The sequence below is a fragment of the Diabrotica undecimpunctata genome, chromosome 6, assembly GCF_040954645.1.
Source record: "Diabrotica undecimpunctata isolate CICGRU chromosome 6, icDiaUnde3, whole genome shotgun sequence".
Classification (NCBI taxonomy): domain Eukaryota; kingdom Metazoa; phylum Arthropoda; class Insecta; order Coleoptera; family Chrysomelidae; genus Diabrotica; species Diabrotica undecimpunctata.
In genome coordinates this window covers 103,401,102-103,427,044 of record NC_092808.1, presented here as the reverse complement: position 1 = coordinate 103,427,044, position 25,943 = coordinate 103,401,102, and the positions used below count along the sequence as shown (strand labels likewise).

Below are 25,943 nucleotides of genomic sequence, written 5' to 3'. Positions count from 1 at the left end.
AATTTTATTAATAAAATGCATTTTTATAGTAACTGTCTAACATAAAAAAATTACACCCAGTGGCATAGATAATTTAATAAAACGGAAGCACACTCATGCAATGATTGACTTAAATTTACTCATTTTAAACATGATAGAATAACTTAAGACGATAAATTGTATGTAACAAGACATAACATATAAAATATTCTTTCTTCCAATACCAGAGGTTTTTACGAATCTTAAGTATTTTTGCCAAAAATGTGTATATACAGCAAACCGTCTCATAGATCTGTCGCTATGTTTTTAAGGTAAGGTAGTACAATAAAATGTAATTAGATACTATTTATACAGGGTTGCCAGTGTCGTAAAATAACATCAGTGGTCAGTGTATTTCGCTACATTGTTAAAATAATGTAAAAATCCAACAATGAGCCAATAGCTGATTGTAGCCAATCACAGTATAGTTTACCCTATATTACGGGTATATCATTTTTATGCTATTTTCCTGTTTTATTGTCTAATGGTTATTTTTTTTTTTCACCTCTTTTTTTAATAAAAAAAACGAACCTTCTTCTTTTCCCACTAGTAGATAATTTCATTTTTTAAATATTCATTATTTGGACCTATTGCTACATCCTCTCTTAAAGTTCTACTTTTTGTATTAACTGTAATGAAGATATAACAAAATGTTAATAATTGCGTTTTAAAGTGTTTTGCATATCTCATTTTCCCATAATTTTAAATATTTTATGGTATTCAACCATATCGAAGGCTATCTTAAAATCCTTAAATACAGGGTATCCAGAAACTCTCCTGATAAAGGAAGAATGGAGATTCCACAGATAATTTTAAGACAATTGAATCCAATTCACCTGCCTAGTCCGAAAATGCTTTCGAAGGGAGCATGAGCTCTTTGAAGATGGCTGCATATAATTAGTTTTTTTAAATACCTCCAGAACGCTTTTATCTAAAGAAAACGAAAACTGGTATGATTATTTATTCACTAAAGTTGAATCGATTCCATTAGTTGCTAATTTCTAATACCGGTCATAGGCGTCCGTTTTGGGTAGGTCAATGGTTATTTTAACGCATAACTTTTTTATTTTTAACTTTTAAGCATTCGTGATACTAGATTATTAGATTTTCACGTATTCTATTACTAAAACATGCTCTCATTTTAAGTCGGTAGGATACTCCGTTTTCGAGAAAAATTGATTTGAAAATTGTTCGTTTTTTCGTCATGAAAATTAAATTAATATTTTTTGCACTAGTAGGATTTGAAATATCAACAGAAGTATAACCTACGTTGTTATTGATAAATTGTTGTCAGTTGATGCTGATTATTTACATTTCCTGCAAAATATTTTACCCGATTTGTAAATAATGTGTCTTTAAATATTCGGCAAAACTTATGGTTTCTACGTGATGGCTGACCAGCCAACTTTAGCAGAAATGTAAGACAATTTCTTGATAATAACTACGAAGATCTCTGGATTGAAAGAGGCCGTCCATTTGCTTCGCCAGCAAGATTGCCGGATTTGAATACTTGCGATTGTTGTATTTGAGAATATATAAAAGTATTTGGTTATTTCGTTTCGATGCAAAATCGTACACAACTCTGGCTAAGGATACAATATGCTTACAACAAATTTAGAATTTTAAAATTTTTGCAAGAATTCGGTTTTCTAAGTAAAATAAAAAATTGATGTACAGAGACTAACGGTCATCACATTGAGCATATTTTGTTACTATCTACATTTGATACTTGTTCTTTTGTGTTATTCGTAATTTCCATTTATCGTAATAAATGCTTTATTTTTAAAAACCTTAAACCATAAAATTTTAAAAATTTTCCAAAACATTCTTTACGAATTGTGTGCAACATTTATTGAAACAAAAGGTAATTTATAAACATCATTAAGGTACCTATTAATTTAACTTTTATGACAAAAAACGAATTTTCAAACCGATTTTTCTAGAAAATGGTATATCCTACAGACTTAAAGTAGTATCTTTTAGTACTAGATTTTCCCAAAATTTAATAATCTAGTATCACAAATGCTTTAAAGTTAAAAACAAAAAAGTTATGCGTTAAAATAACCGTTGACTTACGCAAAACGGACGCCTATGAACGGAACTAGAAATCCAGAATTAATGGAATCGATTCAACTCTGAAGGATAAATTATTTTATCAGTTTTAGTTTTTTTATAAGCTTCTGAAGGCATTAAGAGAAAACTACTTACAAGGCGCCATCTTTAAAGAGCTCTAGATCCCTTAGGGATCCCATTTTTGAACTAGGTGAATTTGGTTAAATCGTCTAAAAATTATCTGAGGAATCTTCGGTTTTCGTTTGTCAGGAGAGTTTCTGGATACCATGTATAACACAAAAGTATTTTTTTGTAATAAAGTAAAAGAAAGGATCTTTATATCTTTAAGTATATTAAATGTAAAGTCAAAGTTAGATGTAGAACGAAGCAAGCTCTTATTGAAGTTACAGAATAGACTTCAAATACAGAGCTTATCACAAGCACTCAAAAGTAAAAAATTATAAAATTTACCAGAGGAATTTAAAGAGACTAGATCTTCGAAGACTAAATGGTAGAAATTTAAATGTGATGAGTGATAAAATGTTTGTTGGGGTAACTTAAGACTCTAAGAATTTACTTAAAATCATCAGATAAAACCAATAATCAAAAGAGCTGTGACTACGTTCATGGTATCCAGACTCACCAATTTTTTTTAATGAAATCCATTTGTTGTAACCTAGTCGTACTGCAAGTTGACTTATTATGCTAACTCCAGGATTATTGATCCTTATACCATGGGATGAGTACCTACCATATGTTTTTAAAGTCACCAAAGGTAGTTTCCAAAAAGTGTGTCTAATGTCTTGCAGTCATGCAAAATACGGTTGACTGTTTTAGGTCATCTACTACATAGTCTGCAGATTAAGTCTTCATAAAACAGTACCACTGTATACAGGTGTCTCTTGAACGGTGCATGTTCAGTAAGGAATCCGGTTATGAATCTGAGCTGATTCCTGCTAATTTTACGCAGTACTTTAGCCCTATTAGCACATATCCGTCCAATATACATTTTGCCATGTGTTTGACCGGGTATATTTTTCCATTGTGGATTTTCTTCAAATCCAGGCTATTTTAAGGTCGGAAACGATGCTTTTTGACACTTCCACGGCCCGTTCTTGACCGAAATATTTTGTAGTCGATACTTTTGTGCCAAGTGGAGCAGCTCTTACATTTCCGTGTATTCCCCAGTGATTTGGAAACCGTAACAGTATAACATTAGTCTAGATCCAATATACGCTTTATTGTCCCTTTAATCCAGCCTAAATAATAATCCAGGTCAGCTTGATATTCTTTCTAGTTTGTTTTACGAGAGTTACGTTAAGTTTTCTTGATAGGCTTATTACCTTTAATATCAAAGCGAATGTGATGGTTTTAATAAGATACTTCAACTGATAAATGTCATTTTTCAACAGTTTAAACATCGTGAGTTGGTGTTAGTGTTATATCAATTAGCTCCTTTCATTGTGAAGTTACGAAAGTTGGTTTGTTTCCTAAGTTTGGTACGTATAAATCATGTTTTGTAACAAACTGTAGTAATTACTTACATTTTTCATTGGTATTTGTACTGCCCCAGGTCAAACGGTGCACATTCGCATCACATTCGATGGTCAAGTGTAGTATATTTTTCTTGCAATCGCTCACTAGCTGTCCCAACTTCCTTGTTGGTGGATGTTCAGGATCATCATATAAGAGGTACGTTGATCCAAGAATTATCTCCTCCATAATTCCATTACCGTAGTTAAATCCCTGGGACCAATATTTATTAACTGCAGTGTCAAGTGTCTTGATATATTTAAATATTATACAGGTCTTCGGAACTTGAGCAGAACTGCTATATAAAGATAAGCTTTCAACCAATGTCCGATATATCTCTTATTTTGACCTTGTATACCCAGGGCATTTGTATCAATGCTACATCGAACCTTCTCATTGCAACAATAATTCCTGCCGAAGCTGCCTGAGTATGCGTTCGCCTGAAGAATTCCTAATTGGAGCCATCGAGGGCTCTGATGGTTTTGAAGAATTTGTTTCTTTTTACTTATTTCGGAGAGCTTATTTGTGGACCAACTTGTATCTTTATTAGATTTTAATTTTTTTTGTGAGGATTTGTTAGATTTAAATGTTCTCGAATTTTAATTTTTTTATATGTAATTTAATTTCGTTCATTTGAATTTTATTTAAATACTTTATGATTTGATTAGATTTAAGGTAGTTATAATTTTTCTGATTCTAGAATAAACAAAATAAGATGTCTAATACTAAAAAATATATTGTCAAATTATTTGACAAACCAAGGGAATTGGTTATAATGCCTAAAGGAGATGATAAAACTGTTTTTGTCGTTCCACCAGAATATTTGGTAAGACACCTTCACTAATAATTATTGTTATTCTAGTATTAATTTTTTCATCATCTTCCAAGCATCGCATTTTAAATGTACTAAATAATTAAAATAAATTAATATACATACAAGAATAGAAAACTATTAAACACTTATAAAACACGCATTTACAAAATATTTTTAATCATACAACCAAATAAATTAAACTTTCTTTGTTCTTCCTTCTTTCTTTGGTTTTTTTTCCTTAAACATTTTTTTAACCTCTAGTTTTTAATACACTCAGAAAATGTAAATAAATGAAATCATTTATGTTATTTTCTTTTTGTAGCCGGATCAATACAAACCCATCGGAAAGCAAATTGTAACTAGATTTGGAGAAGAAGCTGAAGGGGGCAAAATTCCAGTTAACGTTATTTCCATTCCACCTTTGGGCGAAATTTTAGACTTAAAACGAGAAGAAAACTTTTCTCTATTTATTCCAAAGCATAGAAGAATTGCTGGTCAACTGATAAATATTTATTTAGGTAATTTATGTATTATTATTATGTACAAGAATATATTAAAAATTCTTAGGCTACTACAAAAGCAAACAAAATTTAAAAGTCAAAGCGTTACTTATTTAAAGCGGTACGTTATTTAACGTACTGTGTATGTAACAATCCGAACTCTAAACTATTCATCTTCTTCTTAGCCTTCTGAAGTCCATTTTTGAACATAGCCCTCTACCAACTCCTTCCATCGATCTCTATCTTGAGCAACAAGTATGTTCCTCACGATACCAATTTGTTCCAACTACTCTTTTTATGTCATCTATCTCATCTGTGGTCTTCTTCTTGGACGTTTACCTTTGTAGGGTCTCTAAAGTTGTATTGTGGTGGTTCAACGTTGGTCTTTTTCTCTAATAGTGTGGCTTGCATAGCTTCATTTGAGTTTGGCAATTTTTGTTATGATATCCTCGACTCTTGTTTTTGATCTTACTTAGTCGTTTCTCTTTTTATCTGACAGTCGTATACATAACATTACTCTTTCCATTGCCCGTTCTGTTATGGCTAGTTTATTCATATTTGCCTTGGTTATTGTCCAGGTTTTATACTCATAATAGGAGGAATACACGGATGTTGAACACTTTGCTTCTCAAATATTAAGGTATTTTTCGGTTTATTAGAATGTAAGCATTCTATTAAGTTTTCTAAATTTTGCCCATTGCACTTAGTGATTTTCGCACTTTGTATCTATTCATATAATTGTTCTCTCACTGCCATTTATAGTTATACGTCTGGGATCGCCTGTGTTTATCATTGTTTTTGTTTTTTTTTATATTCATTTTTATAGTCTTATATATCTAAAGTCTTTCATCCTTTTCCTCCTTTTCCGAATTTTGTTATCTAATTTTAGTACTTCGATATTAATTTTTCCGACCGCCATCCATTTTGTTTTCTTTGCATTGATTGTTAAGCCCTTTTCAGTGCATTCGTTGTTTACAGCGTTCAACAAGGTTTAAAGGTCTTTTAGATTTGCTGCCATTAGTCATCTGTAAACCTGACGTTATTAAAAATTTCACCACCAATTTTAAAGCCTTAGCGATGATTACTTAACGCTATCTAAAAAACTAATTCAGTGTAGGCATTAAACAATATCAGTGACATAACACATCCCTGTCTGACACCACGTTTGATAGAAACTTTAGCTGAAACCTCTTGATCGACTTTAATTCAAGGGGTTTAATTTTAGTACAGGTTTTAAGCAGTCTAATGTCATACGTGTCCAAATCAACTGCATTGAAATAGTAATGTATGTGGTACTTTATCAAAGGATTTTTAGAAATCTATAAAACATACGTAAACATTTTTCCTAAACTCAATGCTCTTTTGTATTCGCATACCAAACGGTTTCAGAAACCAAACTACTTATCACCAGTTATCCCTCACAAAGTTTATACGCAACAATGCAATATTTTCATAAAAAATTTTACCGTATGACTGATTAAACTGATAAGTCGATAGTCGCTTTACTTTCTGGCATTCCTTTTCTTGCAAATAGTTATAATTATTGATTCTTACTAATTTTCTGGTAATTTGACGCTGCTGTATATCTTGTTAAAGAAAGAGGTGGTAATGGGAACACTCTTATTCTAATAGTGGTAACAATTTTAAAAGTATTTCGTCGATGGCCTACTGAACTTCTGAGCCTGTATTTCGGTTAGACGTTATTTCTTGGTATATTCTATGGTCACCTTTAAATAATTCTATTATGCTACTTTCCCATTCGGTACAGTGCTCTTTATTATTACTTAAAATTCTACCACCAGAGTCTTGTAATATATTTTACCTATAAATTCTGCTTTTACTTGTTAATTCTTGTAGTTTTGTATGTGAATGGAAGCTGTCGCATTGTTGTTTTAGTTTCTCAATTTCTAAATAGGGTTCTTGTAACCATCGGTCTTGTGCTACTTTAATTTTTTTTTGATTTCTTTATGTATTTCACTGCATTTTTCTTTGTTTATGGATTTGCACTGCCTCCGAACGTTTATTAAATCTAAGAGGTCTTGTGTCATGAAGATTGTCTCGAGATGCAGTGATTATTGTTGTTTTCATTTGTTTCCAGCAATCGTCTTTGTTTTTGTTATCTTCTTGTCTTATTTCGTGGAACTTGTTAATTTCTTGAGACATCTTATTGAGAGTACATGGGTCTTGGAGTGCATCTAGTGATATTTTGGAGGTTTCCTGATTTGTACAGACTTTCTTCAGCCCAACTGAGATTGTAGTAGAGTATAGTGTGACGAAATATCCTGCAATTTCTTTAGTATAACCTCTACGCTGTTCTGATGTGACTTATCGTTTGTCCCACAGTAATATATTGGATAGTCTTGACAATTGTATTATTTGTTATTTGGCCACCTTGTTTGGCAGAATCCTAATACAGAGATATCCAGTCTGTCCATTTCAAGTAAGTGGTTCCTAACCTATCCTGCACTTTCTTATAAACTGTTATAATTTAAAAGTGACATTAGAATCTTACGTCCAATAATTAAATATACCCGTTTATCTATATTTTATTATTGGTTTATTATAAATGGCGTATCTGCTTATTAAAAAAAATGAATACCTTTGCAAAGAAATGTCTTTTTAGGTATGCGAAATGTTGATGATCTTCTCTCGGTTGCTGTCTATACTAGAGATCGCATTAATCCACATCTTTTTAACTATGCTCTCTCTGTTGCATTGTTGCATAGACCTGATACCCAAAATGTGGATTTACCATCATCCATCATCTCATTTCCTGATAAGTATGTGGATAGTAAGGTATTTGCCAAAGCTCGAGAAGAAGCTACCATTGTACCTGATGGATCAAGGGTAAGCGTAATTGTATTTATGTAACCACAGACACTCGAACAAAAGTTAGTTTTTATATTAAAAATAAAAAAGACGGTTTAGATTTGATTTAGTTATAGTCATTTGCATATTTCTGCATCTTGGCTTTATAGAATTGAGGATTAAGCCTAAATCTGCGTTTTCTAAACGTTGCAAAATAAGCAGACGACAAATGCACCGATATGGGGATTTATAATTGTATCCACGTCATGCCAATTCTTCTAGACAGAAATCCCTTCGTGAAAACGATTTACATATACTCCATACTAGAGCAAAATAATAAAAATAAAATTGACGGTTTAGGTTTGATATCCTTACAGCCTACAAACATCAAACTGATTACTGGGAACGCTTTTCGAAAGAAATGGAACATGATTTTTACGATCTGCAAAAGGAAATATGCCGTTTCATAACAGGTCAAAGAACGGAGGTAAAGGACTGAACCAATACACATAGAAATGGATACGTGGATTGACTACCTAAAAAAGCTATATGCAGAGGAAGAACAAACGACGCTAGAACCGGAAACACCAGAAATTACCAAAAATAAAGAACTTAATATAAATGTACAGGGAGTTCGGAGACAACTTGAAAACCTGAAGAACAGAAAAGCAGCAGGTGAAGACGGTATACCAAACGAGTTACTGAAATATTGTTGAGGAGCAATGCAAAACAATTAACATTAATTAATAAAATTATAAAATACAATAAAATACCGGAAGAATGGAGAACGAGCGAACTAATTCTACAATTCAAAAAAGGAGATAAACAACAGCCAGAAAACTACAAGGTAAAAACTTGTTAAATACTACGCTAAAACTTACAACTAAAATTTTACAAGTGCTAATAAACCAGAGGATGTTTAAGTTTAGCAGATGAACAACAGGGTTTTCGTAGTGGAAGATCGTGTACAGATGCAACCTAAAGAAATCGTTTGACATAGTAAGACTCAAATGTTTAATAGAGAAGCGCCCCTAAATATTATAAAAACTATCGAAAACATCTACCAAAACAACAAAATGGAAGTCAGAATAGATGGACAACTTACAGAACCTATAGAAATAGGTAGCGGAATAAGACAAGGGGATTCATTGAGCTCCATGTTCATTAATTTGCTCATGGATGAAATCATCAAAACCGTTAACAAAGAAAAAGGATACAGAATGGGAAACAAAGAAATCAACATACTGTGTTACGCATACGACGCAATATTGATAGCCCAAGATGAAGATAGTCTACAAAGACTGGTCAACAGATTTAACATAAGAGCAAAAGAAGTTAATATGACAATCTCATCCCAGAAAACTGAAACAATAGTAGTCAGCAAAGAACCAATCAGATGTAAAATAGAAATTGATGACATTAGTATTGAACAAGTAATGGAAATAAAATACCTGGAAATGACACTGTCTAGCTATGGAGACCTGGACAAAGAAGTGAGAGATCAAATACAAAAAGCAAATAGACTGGCAGGATGCCTTAATAACACTATATGGCGAAACAGACAGATTAACAGTGAGATGAAATCAAGAATTTATAAAGCCAGTGTAAGATCAATAATGGCATATGCCTCAGAAACAAAACCCGACACAGTCACAACACGAAGGCTACTGGAAACGGCTGAAATGAGAGTACTGAGAAGAATTACAGGAAATACGCTAAGAGATCGAAAGGGAAGTCAAGACATTAGAAGAACATGTAACCTACAGTGTATAAATGAATATACACAAAATAGAAAAAAATAATGAAATAACCACATAAGCAGAATGGAGGAGACCCGTGTCGTCAAAATAGCAAGAGATACGCCACCAACCGGCAGAAGAAGTATCGGACGACTGCGCAAAAGATGGAGTGACAACCTTTCATAGAGGTATTAATCCGCCAATGAACAAGCAGAATTGCTTATAAAGATGAAGAAAAAGAAGAAGAAGAAATATATTTAGTGCCAACTCAGTCTATAAAATTATATAATTCTGTTTGTGCTACAAAATATGTTTTTGTGTCCTGGACATTTTTGTGTAGTACCATTAAAATCTGTTTTTGCTAAAAATATGGCAGAGCAATTGGTTCGTGAACAGTTGGTGTTAAATAAACGCAAAACATGTTTTTTGTATTATAATTCAACACACAGTATGACGAAATATTTATGTGCTCAATTTCTTAAACCAATATGCCTACAAGGACCAAAACACCGTGCTATACTGATACTTCATAAGTTTAGGCATTTGTATTGCTTTTATCCTTCCAGTTTTGTTATTTTCTGCTGTAAGCTATTTTATTTAGTTAATTGTAAATAAAAATGCATTGAAACATTATTACTTTTTGGAATTTTGTATCCTTAAAACAATTTGATTTTTGATAAACTATAAATTATTCTAAATCTATATTTATAAACCAAAACACGTTGACTGCCATATGTATACCTGAATATACACAGTCGCTGAGTTCAAACCGCCAAGTGTATATTTACATATACACAGTCAGTAAAGATCATTTGGTCATGTGTATTTCACAGGAACACACTTTACTTGTTTCTGTAATAGGATTTTACTTAGCGTGGCCTAGGGAAAATTAAAAATAATCTTAGCCTGGGAAAAAATAATTCGTCATTTTTCTATTAGCAGTTGAATTATAGTAGATTTTTATAACTTAAACGCTAATTAATTTTGATGTAAAAGTATTTATTGTGATTAATAATAGATACAATAGGTACAATAATACACTATAAAATAAAATAATAACACATATTTTAAATTATACTGAAATTACTATTTTGGCAAAATTTTGTGCTTATCAAAAAAACATTCTAAGCTCAGAAATTTTTGGTCACAGACTTGGCATTTAGTGGTAACTTGCTTAGTTTTATTTATTGCATACTGTCATCCATGGTCATCTTTTTTTTGTCGGTAACAAATAACGCACCGACTTTTTTTACCTGCTTGAATAAATTTATGTTCTGATGGTGTATTGTGGGGAGTATAACTTTGTTTACCTTTTGAAAGTAGTTTCAAGCACAATTTTTCTTTGAAATCTGTTATTTATTCCTTCTAGTACAGTTTTGTTCTTATTATATAAATAATGAGCATTTACTATGCTTGTTCCAGTAAGTAGTTTAACTGCCACCTTCCTGTACCATTTAATTCTCCATCTAATAGAGGTAGAATAAGACGACAATTGGTCGGATACATCAATGAAACTTTTTGAATTATTATAAGTCAAAATAGCTTCCGGCTTTTTTTGACCTCAATTCTACCTGGAACATCAATAAAATTCAATTTATGTTTGGTGGCAAGCATCAGGACATCGCGCTTATCTGTCCATTTAAAAATGACAATGCCGTTTCTCTCTCCTCCTACAATTTTACCCTTCTTAAGTTTAATTACCAGTACTTCTTTCGGAATACCTCTCCGATTTTTTCATAGTATTCCTTCTAGGTGCGTTTGTCTGCTTTGTAACTGTTTAGCTAGCTCTACGCTAGTGTACCAGTTATCAGTGTACAATGTCATTCCTTCGATACATTTGTCCATAAGTTCAAATACTACTTTAGTTGCCACAGACATGCCATCAATTTTGTTTGCACCACAATAAATTTTGCAGTGATACGTATGCCCCCCATTATGGCATAGCTTAAAGAGTTTGATTCCAAATTTGTGTTTCTTTCCTTTCACATATTGGCAAAATTTTAAACGCCCGCGAAAGGATACCATCGTTTCATCTATGCAGATATTTTCGTCTGGTCTGATATTGATTCATCTAATGAAAAGAAACTTTCATGAACTGACTTCTATTACTCAAAATACAAGTAATTAAAGATATAGAAAAGACAGTAAAGATTTGATTTCACGTATAGTGCTTCTAAAATTCGCTTATACGTATTTCGTCCTTTTTAGAACTTATCAGAACGCCTCAGTAGGAAGCCCTAAACGTGAAATTAAGTCTTATATTTTTAGAATTAGACATACTAAAAATATTTCTGGGACATATCTAGTAAATAATATAAAAGATTCTTGTACAATTTTTGTTTTTATGACTATCTAAATATGGTAGTCTGATAAACTGTATCTTACAGTTTGTGTAATATGTTTTCACCTTACCGATTAAGGGTTAAATAACTTTCAGACTCCAATTGAAATTCCAAGAGATTTTACTGCTTCAAATTTAGAACCAGAACATCGTTTAGCCTATTTTAGAGAAGACCTAGGGATCAATGTTCATCACTGGCATTGGCATTTGGTCTATCCACATGAAGCTGCCTTTCAAGTTGTAAACAAAAACAGAAGAGGAGAGCTATTCTATTATATGCACCAACAGATTGTAGCAAGGTGAGTTTAGGTTAAGTGAAACTTGTTCAGGACTGCATTGTCCTGAATGTTAGGGACCAGGGTCTTATACTCACAGTTCGTATTAAGTTGTTGTAGATATTTATTAAGAGAAAATTGGGAGACCGGTTTCGCTGTTTACAAGTTATACAGCATTATCAGGTCTTTAAGAAACTAAAGGATATTAGTTTAGCTTTTTTGAGGGCCTAATAATGCTGTATTACTTGTAATCAGCGAAACTTGCCTTCCAAACTTTCTCCTAATAAATATCTACACGTGCTCAAACAAGCAACCTTTTCATCATTTACTGTAATGTATAAGTTACTTGGGATTCATTTTTATTTTTATAATTGTGTATGGTTCAGAAGTAACAGGTATTTTTATGCGATTTAAAAAAACTAACTAAAGAAAATAACTGATTTATTTGTTTTAACACTATAATATAGAATATGTAGACACTCTCTATAATGTCTAAGAGGATCATTTTAATTTCTAAGTAATATCAACAGAAAGCTTGTGTACAGTTAAGCCAATACTTGGTATATACTGATAAATATAATAATTATAATATTATTTGTTAGATATGTAAAATATTTAAAATTTTAAACACCGCTTCAAACAGGGTTTATGTCGACAACGTACTAGCCCACCGTGTGCTTGTTCATTCTGCAAGGACGAAAAGCTATTTGTTCATTGCTTGTTAACTCAATGAAAAAGAAAGTTTCTTTAATTTTTTTTAATAGTAAATTAACAAAACATGTTCAAACTTTCTATTTATGAGGTCTCAAAGTTTGGCTAAATCTCCGATTTTTCGCCATAAAATTTTTTTTAATAGCTTTCAAACTGTAAAATTATTATATACATTTAATATAGCATTTTATTGTATATTTAGCCGTGCTTTACGATGAAATTAAAAGTAAAATCATCAAATTTGAAAATTTATTTATAAAAAAATTGTCTATAAAAATTGGTACTACTTTTTAAGATGGGGGACCTACATATTCGTATTCAACGAAAAAATTTAGATAAGATAGAATTATTTTCAATCATCTATCTCTTCATGAATACAGAAGTGCACCCAGCTGCCGGACTATTAGTTGAATAAATTCATGTCATTTGGTCGACTATGTCAACATCCATGATTCTCACCAGTATGCAACTTTAAATGATTATTATAACCCGAGGAATACGCAAATTTCTTTCCGCAGTAACTGCAAGTAAACCTCTTCTTTCCAGTATGTACGAGTTGCAGCTTAAACTTTTTGGAACACAGCTGACATGAATACGGAGTTTCTTTTGAGTGAATACCTTTGTGCTTCTTGAGTTGTGCTTTTGATATGAAATCTTTTCCGCAAATGTCGCACAGAGCTGTTGGCTGCTTGCATAGTTCCTTGTGCAGTCTGAAATTATGGTGATACTATTATCCAGCGCGAGATGCATAATGCTTGTTGCATAATTTACAGTCGAACTTTTCGTATTTTTGCCCAGTGAGAATTTCATGGTGTTCCTCGATCTTGTGATTTGTTACTAAAAAAGATTTATGAAATTTCTGGCTGCAGATGTCACATTCGAACGGTTTTTCTTTTTTGCCCAAATATTGGTGCTCGTACGCATGCCTTATACCAGTAAACTGCTTACCGCAAATGGGACATTTGTATTTTTTAAACCCTTCACGTTCTCTAATATGAATATCAAATGCATTTTTGGTTTGTCGTGCAAATTTTTTTTCACAAATGTGACATTGATAAAGTCCTTTGTCTAATATAACTAATCATTTTAAGAAGTTCTTTCCTAGCTAGAGGTAGAGGATTATCTAAACAGCTATGACGCATGCATGCGCAAGTACAAATTTACGTTTCGACTGTAGGGGAAAGTGGCCCATGTTGAGACATTTTTCACATCTTTGATGATTTAAGCTGTTTATTACAGATTTTTTTTTAGTTTAGTTGAAATTCAAAATGCAATTATTAAATTTATTTAAGGTCAAACAAAAATAGCGGTCTGTTGTAACAAGTCTATTGTAATTGTAACAAACTAGTCTTCTTTTTATAAATTATTTTTAAAAACAATTTTTTGGCTCAACCTCAATAATACTTAGGGTCTAATGGATATAATTTAAAAGATATGCTCTTAGAAAATAAATTATTTGTGATCAATTGCAAAAAAGTAGCGTAATACTAGTTTTTACTGAAATGTTATTATTTTTAGTAACGCTCAATAACAATTAAGTAGTACAATAATTGTATTAATTCGTGAATGTTCTGTATCACTGCTTAGAATTAATTTGAAGTAGAAATGAATTTGAGTGTAAAGCAAAGAATTGAAATACTTATGATGATTGGGTATGGAGACAAATCGCGAACTTAGATGAAAGTGTGTAATTTATTTAATATTAAATATCCAGAAAGACCCATAACGCAATCAACAATAAGTAAGATTTAAAAGAAATTTCGAGAAACTGGTACGGTTGAAAATGCATGCAAATCAGGTCGTCCCTCTGTAAATTATGACATTAGATATTCTACTTGCTTTTGAAGAATATGCGCACACTTCTGTTCATAAGGTTAGTTGTGATCTCGATGTTTGCAAAACAACGGTACACAAAGTAATAAAACTTGAACAATGGCACCCCTTTAGATGCCCACTTGTACAGGAATTAAACGAAGATGATTCAGATAAAAGAATACAATCTTGCGAAACAATGATGGATAACTGCCACCGAAACCCTCATTTGGTTCAAAATATTATTTTTTCTGAGGCTAAATTCACATTAAATGGCGAGGTTAACCGTCAGAATTGTAAATACTGGGCAAAAGAAAACCCCACCTGGATGCGGGAACATCACAAAATACCTGCAAAAGGTAAACGTATGGGCTGGCATTGTAAAAAATAGAATCATCGGACTCTACTTGTTCGAACGTAATTTAAACGGGCCAGCATACCTTTAGTTTTTAAGGGGGTATCTCGTACCTCCTTTAGTTGATTTATTACCTAGTAGAATTAATCCTCCACAATTGATGACTTTAACTTTGGGCGCGTTAGAGAATTCAAGTATCTTGGAACAACAATAACTGAAGACAATAACGAATCACAAGTAATAAACAACAGAATCCAGGCCGGCAACAGATGCTTTTTTGCCCTCCAAAACCTCATAAAATCGAAACAACTACCAAGACGTACGAATATATAGGTCTATAAAACAATCATACGACCCGAAACGTGGACGATAACAAAGGCAAACGAAGAGAGACTATGTGTTTGGGAAAGAAAAATCTTAAGGAAGATCTTTGGCTGTGTGCTGGATGAGGCATCAGGACAATACAGGATAAGAACTAACAAAGAGCTCGAAGAACTTTACCCAGACACCAACATCATAAAAAAAATAAAGTCCAAAAGACTCCAATGGACAGGACACCTCAGAAGATAATCTGACGAACGAACAGTAAGACTGGTGTGGGAGGAAGTCCCAACTGAAAGGAAAACACGCGGACGCCCTGGCGAGATAATATAGCAGAAGACCTAAGCACTATGGGCGTGGAGGATTGGATGGAGGTTGCTCAAGATAGAAAACAGTGGAGGCATGTTGTCAAGTCGGATAAAACCCACGAAGGGTTGTAACGCCACGGAGTAAGTAAGTAAGAATTAATCCTGGACGTTTTGATGAAAGTTTATGGTTTCAACAGGATGGTGCGCTGTTCAAAGGTATCTAAAAGAAATTTTTCCGAACTGGTGGATAGGAAGACGTGGTCATATTAAATGGCCAGCGAGGACGCCACACCTCAATCCTTTGGATTATTTTATGTGGGGTCATATAAAGAATGTTGTTTATAAAACGAAACCTGCAAATAATAAAGACTTAAAAACAACAATTTGTAAAGAAATAAACAATATTTCTCAAGGAACCATAAGCAAGGTTCTACAAGAATTTGTACAACGTTTGGGTTACTGTCAAATACAACAAGAGCTACAATTCAAATATTTAAGATAAAGTCGTGTATTAATTACTGGATTACTTTCAAGTTATTTATTACAATTTATTTATAATTTATTAATATTAGAAATCAATAAAAATTGATTTTCTAAGCGCATATCTTTCAAATTATATCCGTTAGATCCCCAGTATTATACTTTTTTTGAATCAGCTCATTTGTATCGATCTAAAAATCTTATAAAATACAGGGTGTTACATTAAAAAAAAGATCTGATGACGTCATCACCTTAATGTGTATCACCTTGTATAATGAAATTTTATTGTAAAATGTAGAACATTAAACTTAAAAATCGGCGTGTTAAAAATGGCACACTGTATATACGTAAACTTTAACAAACGAGTTCAATGAAAATTCCCAACAAATGTCTATACTATCGAACTTGACACCAAATAAAATAAAGGAATTCTGACGTTTTGTACCTCCACAATTAAGAATTTGTGGCAGCACACATGTAACGTCACCTTTATTAACATGCGATATGTCCCCAACAGCGGGAAATGAAAATATGTTTTTACTTTTAGCATGATGCAAAAATGTGACTTTAAACTTGTCGTTTACTTCAATAATTTTCATTACATTAAAAACTAATTCTCTTTCACGAAATTCCACCACCACATAGAAATTAATCTTAGGCAAATCCTGATAAAGACCACACTCAAAATCTGTGAATGATTCGGCATCTGATGATTCAGACACAATCTTGGAACTTTTCGAGAAAGCAATTGCTTTCTTTTTTTTCTCATGACGTTTTTGGTCGATTTTTAACTTCTCGGGCGTATCATTTACAATTTTGTTTCGGCCTGTTCTTCTGAAGAGCTGACGCTTCTCGTCAGTTTTTTCTCTCTGTTATTCAGACAGAATTCGTAAGCAAGTAGATTCACGTCGTTTGTAGACTTTCCGTAACACATTATGCTGCATTGTATTACGTAATTTTTAAGCAATATTTCTTGTCCGTCATTTAAAACTATTCGAGTACCGTAGCAGGGTTTATACAATAATACGTCGTTGGGAGCTTCTTTATCTTTGTTTACTTATCGCGCTAATATTTGATGTTTATTGCCATTTCTCGCGGCTGCTATTCTAAAGCTAAAGTTATGTTTTAATACATCATCTATAGCACTTTTTATAGTCTCTGTGCTAAACAATCTTTTGTTAGATTTTTTTTTCGATCGCGAGATAACCGTAACAAAAAATCGTAAGTGCAGATTAGGTTAGAACATTGTGGGCCACCTTCAAACACCTCCCATGGTGGTTTAAATCGTTTTTCTCAACGGGGCCCATAGTTTATTATAAACAACAGTCGTTATTATTGTGAAATATCGTGCAAAAACAAAAATGGACAACCACAGCATTAGATAATAGAAGGTGTCCTTGGTCAATTACAACAATAACATTTTAAAAATATCACATCCACATCCATGGAGTATATTTTTCATTAAAGTATTTATTATATAAAAAGCTCTTCCAAAAGCAAACAACACGTAAAAAAACTCTCGAGATGCGTGTAGGAACCTAAACAACACGAAAACGACTGGTCGTTAACGACGAATGTACAACTGAATGCCATTTCTAGCGCGTCCTTCATTTTTTAGCGTCCTTCATTGTACAGGGCCTTTTTTCTACTTCGGTTCATAATCTCGAAAAAAAACCTGTTTGTCTCAAAACCATACTTAGAATGATTATAACGGATTGAGTATTTTTTATTCAGCATGAATTTTTTTACTACTACTCAATATTTCGACACCAGCTTTTCTATAATTTTAGACTCATTTGTTATACAAACTAGAACCCTTTAATCTGGATTTTATACTTCCTCTGTTTGATTACTCTTCTGGGCAGATGTCCACCTGTAAAGGTAGTTTAGACCTATATCTAGTTACCAGTTACATTGGGTAGATGCTGTTCTGTCCTAACACAACCGTTAAATTGCTCAAGATTTCTCGCAGCTTTTCTCGTTAGAACGATGTGATGATGAGGGAGGTCAAGTAGAGTCTCCATAGCTGCTGTTGGAGTGTCGCTCAGAGCCCTTGTGATTACAAAATAAGTCTTTGCATCTTGTTTATTTTGAAAATAGCACTTTTTGCTACATTTCGGCTACCATACCACTGATGCATATTATATAATTGATGTAGCAGTGTTGTTGAATGATCCCTTTATATTGAGAAGTGCAACCATTATGATCTCTTGCTTTTCCAAAACTCATTACGTTTGCTATACAAGAAAAAAGTCCTGCTTGCATACTGCCAATGATATATCGGACTTTTAAACAATACACGATCCATCATGTATCTTTCGAGTAGTTTTTCTTGAGTCTTTAGTACAAATGAGATCGAACTTATCGGCCTCAGGGCCTTTAATATGTTAGTTGTTAGCTATGTAAATTAGTTTTTATTTAAATATTTTTGTAACTATCTAAACTAACCAAACTACTACTACTACTAATCAAACTAACATAAATGAATGTAAATAAATAATAAATAAATTTAAGTTAAAGTTCAATTTTAATTTATGCATTGGATCTTCCTTTCTTCTGTACCTGTACAAATTTTAATACTAGCCATCTTTACATTTTTAATATTTATTTATTTTGATCACAATATTATACCTACAGGTATAACTTTGAACGGTTATGCAATGGTCTTAAGCGTGTTGAACGGCTTCTGGATTGGAGAAAAGTTATTGCCGAAGCCTACTTCCCCAAACTGGATAGCTTAATAGCCAGTAGAACTTGGCCCGCCCGTGTTGCTAATGAGAAACTGTCTGATCTTAAGAGAGAATCGGATCAGATTGTTCAGGATGTTGCTGATCTTGAAAGATGGAGGGATAGAATTTTTGATGCTATTCACAATGGAAGAGCTATGCGGGTAATTAGCATATTTTATGCAGTTTTTAATTTTTTTTAAATATATCTATATTTTAGCGTGATGGTAGCTTTGTAAATTTAACAGAATACGAAGGTATTGACATTTTGGGAAACATGGTTGAATCTAGTATTCTTTCACCTAATAGAGAATTCTATGGAGATTTGCACAATATGGGCCACGTTTTTATAGCTTTTATTCACGATCCTGATAATAGACATCTTGTAAGTATAAAAATTTATCATTTAATCACTTTTAATACACATATGGCATTAAATCGTTTATGACAAAAACAATAATATGATGCATGAGGGACTTGGAACTTCCGGAAATTAAATAGGAATGTTCGTTTTTATAAAATCATTTTGATTGTGCTTTTTATATTCGTGATTAAGGAATAAAAATATCCACAAGGAAAATAAAATTCCTGTAGTTGGCTGTATACCATAAATCATAATTTTTTTAAATGCTTTATAAAAGGTATGTAATTAAAAAGACCCTTTCAGGCTACATCGCACAACATTTTCGGACTTAAAGGGTCAGCCACAACGGCGCACCGCACATAGCATAGTACAACGCACAGCACAATACCCTGCACCTAGCTTAGCCTTTGCTTTTCACATTAATGGCTGTATTGACGCACCATGCACCGCACATTTATTATGTTTTCTTTAATCATGTCGTCGTCATTTTTTTCATCGAACGAATAGAGCATTGTTTTAAAGTTAAATTTAAAGACATGGTGTTTATGCAAGGAACAAACACAAAAGGCGAAGCATCCTCTAAATAAGAAGCGAATTTAGTATGGCGAATTTCATCACCTCTATAAAGATAAATTTCATCACCTAAGGTGATGAAATAGCGTTGAGAATCTTTTCTCTTTTTTGAGTACATAAAAGAGTTCAAATACGTTTGATTATACTTTAAACAAATTTGAACGAAAAATAAATATCACTTAGAAAAATTGCCATATCTAACCCATACCAGCTAAAGAAAGACTTAATGTTAATATTACGTTAAGTTAAAAAAAGTTTTAACTAACCATTTTATTGAAAAAAATGTAATACAAATTAGAGTAAAAGGTGCATGTTATCAAAAATATTTGGCGCTGAAAATGCAGGTTTTCTGACGGAGCAACTTGGCTCACACATAAACACATAACTAAATAATTTGTCTTTATTCATCCCTAAAATAATCAGTGTGCAATGATCAGAAAATACTAAGCTCAATTTACGTAGGCGAGGCATTGGTACCCAGCGATGTGCAAAGGTAGGAGCGGTGCGTCGTTGTGGCCACGCTCATTTACGGCAATGCTTATATTTACTTTGCTTTAGCGGGGCTTTAGTCAAGGGTAGGTGCGATGTGATGTGCTGTGCGCCGATGTGAACCTGAAAAACCCTGAACTTTGTTATTTATTACATCTTTTTTAATAAGTTGGTGTAATGTTAAAGTTTTGACTAATTGGTAATCTTAATGGGCGCTTATAACGAGGCACCGACCACCTACCCTCGCTCCGACCATAGGATTGTACCGATCGCCAGGTAAAATAAATGCATTATTTTAAATGCTAGCGTTCACTGACAGTGCTATAATCTAGGCGAGGATATGATACGATGGTCTCCATTATAAACGTACCCTTACGTACCTTTACATTATACTTGTTAGTTGTTGCCCTGGAAATCATCAGGGTCTTCTAACTTTAATGCCACAAATTGGTTGCATTGCTCCTGTAGTGATCCTTTTCCAAGTTAACATGCTCCTTTTCTAACTTGGCTGCACCGTACTGAAGACGACCAATAATCAGAAATACGTATATACGGTTGCCTTCCAGCGATATACCTTTTTTGGTTTTCTGTTTTGCGAGACATGCCAATACATTTTACTTTTATTATTCACTCGCATTATCCTTTTTCATATATATATATATATATATATATATATATATATATATATATATATATATATATATATATATATATATATATATATATATATATATATACATATAAATATAAATACACAATGTGAGTGAGGATTCAGTGTGAGTTAAAATCTCACTGTAAATGAGGATGTCGGTCAAGGAGAAAAAAACTATGAAAAAACTATTTCAATCTTTTAATAGAAAACGTTTCGTGAAGTAATGTCTGTACTTCTTTAGTTCTAATGATTGTAAAGTCATATAAAGATGTCAAACAATGTCAAATACATAGGTTTAGGTGTTAAAAAATACATTTGGTAACTACAATAAAATTACAGTAAAAAACACATTAAAATTTTTTATAGATTTTATACAAACTTAAAAAAGTGAAAAAAATGTCACAGTATGTTACAGGAAAACAATATAATATAATACAATACTTCTATTTTATCGTTGATGTACAATATATCGAAACATGAAGCCAGGAGAGAAAGTAGCTTATTTTAATTAAAGCTTAGTAAACAATTTAAAAAAATTAAATTTTTTTTATAAAAAAAGAAAGTTAACTTTATTGTTAAAGAAACCAAAGCAATTAGAAAAAGCAACTATTTTTGACAGAAAAGGCTCAACTATTACGAAGAGAAAAACAAAAAATAATATAGCTTTCTATCTATAGAAATCAGACTGTGGGGAATTAACAAACAAATGTACTATTACGAATTATTAGTAATTAAATTAACACGAACTATTCTTTCGATAGCTCTGGCAAGATAAATGAACTTTAACTCATAGGTGCAAATAATTATCAAAATTTAAATGGTTGCAATAAACAATCAAAAACAATTCAAAGGTTGAGGTAAATCTAGGTGAAGAACTTACCGCTAATTACCGAGATTTGCACTACTTTACGAAACAACGAACAAAACGAATTCAATATGAATGCATCGATTCACTAGCGGGCGCGTCTGTTCCTCTTAACGACTAAAACTCTTGTGTTCGCGAGCTGTATTTCCGAGACTCAGCGGTACTATTAGGATCGGATGAATACAGGTGAGGAAAAATGTAATAATTAATTTATACAACCATATTTGAATTTAAACACAGACTTTGAACGAAAAATCAACTGATAACAAAAATACTCATTTAGGCAGGACAGAATAGAAAAGTTAAAAATTTTTTTTATACAAAACCTCGTACAGGGATAAGCCTTAAGGACTCACAAGTTGTCACATCCTTTATACAGAAGGGAAGCCACTCAGTTAATCAAAACTATATTAGTTGAGAATTCTTATCCAATTTTTCTTATTAACAGATATCTTTTTTCTACGGCAAGGTCCTTACTTGACCCGACTTATACCAATGTGGGAGATTTTCATAATAACATACTTGACAACAATGAACTTCACCTTGATGAGGAATCCATATCTGAATCTTCTCCAAGGTATTGCTCATTACCCTATTTTCCACAGATTACAGAGAGACTCACTAAATTGTTTAAACCTCTATCTACTAAAATAGGCATCAAAAATTGTAAAACAGTTGAAAATCTCTTTTCACGAATTAAAACACCTTTAGATATTTGGGAGAAATCAAATATAGTATACAACATTATATGCAAAGACTGTCATTTGAAGTATATTGGTCAAACAAATAAAACCCTCAAAGAGCGTGTTATATCTCATAAAAGTGACATCAGATGCAACAAGAACTCTTGTGCTCTCAGTATTCACTATATCTCTCTTAACCACCAAATCGACTTTGAGAATATTAAATATCTAGGAACTAAGATTAATTTCTATAAGAAATGCTTCCTAGAAATGTGTCACATATTAAGGGAAAAAAACTCCATGAACAGACGTACTGACATCGATAATCTCAGCATCATTTATCACTCCTTGGTGTTAAATAATCCTTAAAATCCTTCTAGTTAAATGTTATATTTCATTAACTTAACTTATGCACACCCAAATCCGATCAAGACATGGCCTAAATTTTTGGTTTTTGTCCTCTATGAAAAAAAGTAGCTAGCATCGGTTCTACTTTGATACTTCTAAACTTAATCCCTATATTCATTTCATTTTCATTTCATTTTCACACTTCGTATCCGATGTAAAATCTTTTCCAAAAGGAACCTCATAGTGAGTTAAATAAATGTTAAAGTTAAATCACAATGAATTTCATTAACATTCACTAATTTTAGGTTCCCCAACACAATTTCGTGTCAATGGTCATCGGTACCTTATATTTCCAACCTTCCTTTTTAATAAGATTTATATTAAAAAAAATTGACTTTTCTATTCTGCCCTGCCTAAACAAGTATTTTTGTTATCAGTTGATTTTTCGTACTAAGTCTGATTCCATCATCTTTGATAGCAAGGTAGTTTGGTGTAAAGGAACGTGTTATCTGCTTTATTTTTTTTAAACATGTCTCTGGTCTCAGTTTTGGTTTTATGCCCTTCTATTTCCATGCAGATTTTGTTCAAGTGTGTGTTCTTGTCCTTTTTGCAGAGTCGTTTTATTTGACCGTTCAGCGCTTTATCACTTTCACTGTTCAATCCTGTGGCTTTTAAGCACTTCCTCTCCTGTATTTTAGTCCACGTGGAGTCTGTTATTCATTGTTTTCTTCTTTCTTCTCTCTCACTCTTAATGTTTTTCGCAGCATTATGCAATATGGATTTTGTTTTTGTCCATATGCTATTTGAGGACTCTTCTGGATTTAATGATTGTTTGAAGTCACATAGCTTTTGAATTGCGGCTTTTTTGTACGGATCGTTATATCTTAGATGCCATTTAGTTGATGTATTTCCTGTTTTTGGACTGTTTCTTAACTTCATGCGGAATTCAGCTGATAAAAATTGATGGTCGCTATTTTGTGTTAATTTAATTACTAATAATTCGTAATAGTACATTTGTTTGTTAATTCCCCACAGTCTGATTTCTATAGATAGAAGGCCATATTATTTTTTGTTTTTCTCTTCGTAATAGTTGAGCCCTTTCTGTCAAAAATAGTTGCTTTTTTTAATTGCTTTGGTGTCTTCAACAATAAAATTAACTTTCCTTTTTTTATAAAAAAATTTAAATTTTTTTAAATTGTTTACTAAGCTTTAATTAAAATAAGCTCCTTTTTCCCCTGGCTTTATGTTTCGATATATTGTACATCAGGAATAGAATAGAAGTATTGTATTATATTATATTGTTTTCCTGTAACATACTGTTACATTTTTGGCACTTTTTTAAGTTTGTATAAAATCTATAAAAAATTTTAATGTGTTTTTTACTGTAATTTTATTGTAGTTACTAAATGTATTATTTAACACCTAAACCTATGCATTTGACATTGTTTGACATCTTTATATGTCTTTACAATCATTAGAACTGAAGAAGTGCAGAAATTACTGCACGAAACGTTTTCTATTAAAAGATTGAAATAGTTTTTTCATAGTTTTTTTCTCCTTGACAGATATCCTCATTTACAGTGAGATTTTAACCTCACTCACATTGTGTATTTAAATTTAGACGGTCGTAATCTTTTTAATATATACATATATATTACTTGTTTGTATATTAATGTTTTAATAATTCTTAAGGAGTCTTTTGGCGTTATGGGTGATACGGGTTTAAATTTAGACGGTCGTAATCTTTTTAATATATACATATATATTACTTGTTTGTATATTAATGTTTTAATAATTCTTAAGGAGTCTTTTGGCGTTATGGGTGATACCGCTACAGCTATGCGTGATCCTATTTTCTATAGATGGCATGGGTTTATTGACAATATCTTTCATCAATTCAAATCTACGTTACCGAGATACACTATTGACCAGGTAAAAATAAATTGTTATCTAAATCAAACATAGGTATATCAAATTTACTGTTTTTAGCTAAATTATTCGGGAGTAACTATTGAAAGTGTTTCGATAGAATCAGAAACTGGAAATAATACGTTCAATACCTTTTGGCAACAGTCAGATGTAGATCTTTCCAGAGGAATGGACTTTCAACCTCGTGGTCCTGTATTTGTGAGATTTACTCATCTTAATCATCAACCATTTAAATACCGTATTGTAGTAGACAACAATGGGGCTGTACGACAAGGAACTTGTAGAATCTTCATGGCACCTAAATACGATGAAAGTGGTAGACCGTGGTTATTTCGAGATCAAAGAAGTCTTTTTATTGAACTCGATAGATTTAGAGTTGATCGTAAGTATTCGGCTTATAGCTGCTTATATCATTAAAATATTGTTCTATTTCCATAAAACCCCAATTATATTTTTAGTAAGACAAGGCCAAAATACTATTACTCGTGCTTCAACCGAATCTACGGTAACCATTCCATTCGAAAGATCTTTCCGCGACTTAAATACTAACAGACCTCAAGGTGGCAACGATTTAGCCCAATTCAACTTCTGTGGATGCGGATGGCCACAGCACATGTTAATTCCAAAGGGAAATACAGACGATCCAGGATTCAGATGTGAACTGTTTGTCATGATCTCTAATTACGAGGGTGATAAGGTATGTAAAGGTTTTTTGTTAAATACAAAGAGTTTACAGACTCTATTTGACCATTAACTAATTCAGTGCTTGTAACGAATTTATTTTGCCTACCACATGGATTATTATTATAAGGATAGAAAATTGGGGACAGAAATTATGGGGGTCGAGATAGGGCAAGCAAAATAAATCGAAACGTATGAGAACGGCACTCAGGGTTTGTTAGGAGAGCTGGGGTCGTGGAGGGTTGGATTGGGGCAACTACAAAAAAAGAAACAAAGGGGTACTAACGTAAATCTCTTGGGACAAACAAAACAAAACACAGAAGGGAAACAGGAAACACAGTAATTTAAAAAGGACGCCACTTCGAGGTACCTAATTATGACCATTACTTTTAAAAAGGCACATCTGAACTAGCATGGTATCAATATAAATGGAGAGAAGCACAGTCATTTGAGATTTGCAGATGACATCGTCCTTATAGCCGATTGTATGGATGATGCAATAATGTTTGAAAAATTATATTACGCTTCCTTGGAGATCGGACTAAAGATTAATATGAACAAGACGC

General features: G+C 32.5%; 1 protein-coding gene across 1 annotated transcript in view; it reads left to right on the top strand.

Annotated features, from left to right (window-relative positions):
• LOC140444554 (phenoloxidase 1-like) overlaps positions 1 to 25,450 on the top strand; it is a 30,285-nt gene extending 4,835 nt beyond the window's left edge. Inside the window, exons 2-10 of the mRNA XM_072536314.1 lie at positions 4,304 to 4,429; positions 4,740 to 4,935; positions 7,541 to 7,764; positions 11,902 to 12,104; positions 18,705 to 18,957; positions 19,014 to 19,178; positions 24,571 to 24,699; positions 24,757 to 25,078; positions 25,155 to 25,450. Of these exons, the coding sequence (XP_072392415.1) occupies positions 4,319 to 4,429; positions 4,740 to 4,935; positions 7,541 to 7,764; positions 11,902 to 12,104; positions 18,705 to 18,957; positions 19,014 to 19,178; positions 24,571 to 24,699; positions 24,757 to 25,078; positions 25,155 to 25,450 (1,899 nt within the window). The 5' untranslated portion in view covers positions 4,304 to 4,318. The remainder of the gene's footprint in view (positions 1 to 4,303; positions 4,430 to 4,739; positions 4,936 to 7,540; positions 7,765 to 11,901; positions 12,105 to 18,704; positions 18,958 to 19,013; positions 19,179 to 24,570; positions 24,700 to 24,756; positions 25,079 to 25,154) is intronic.
• The last annotated feature ends 493 nt before the right edge of the window (positions 25,451 to 25,943 follow it).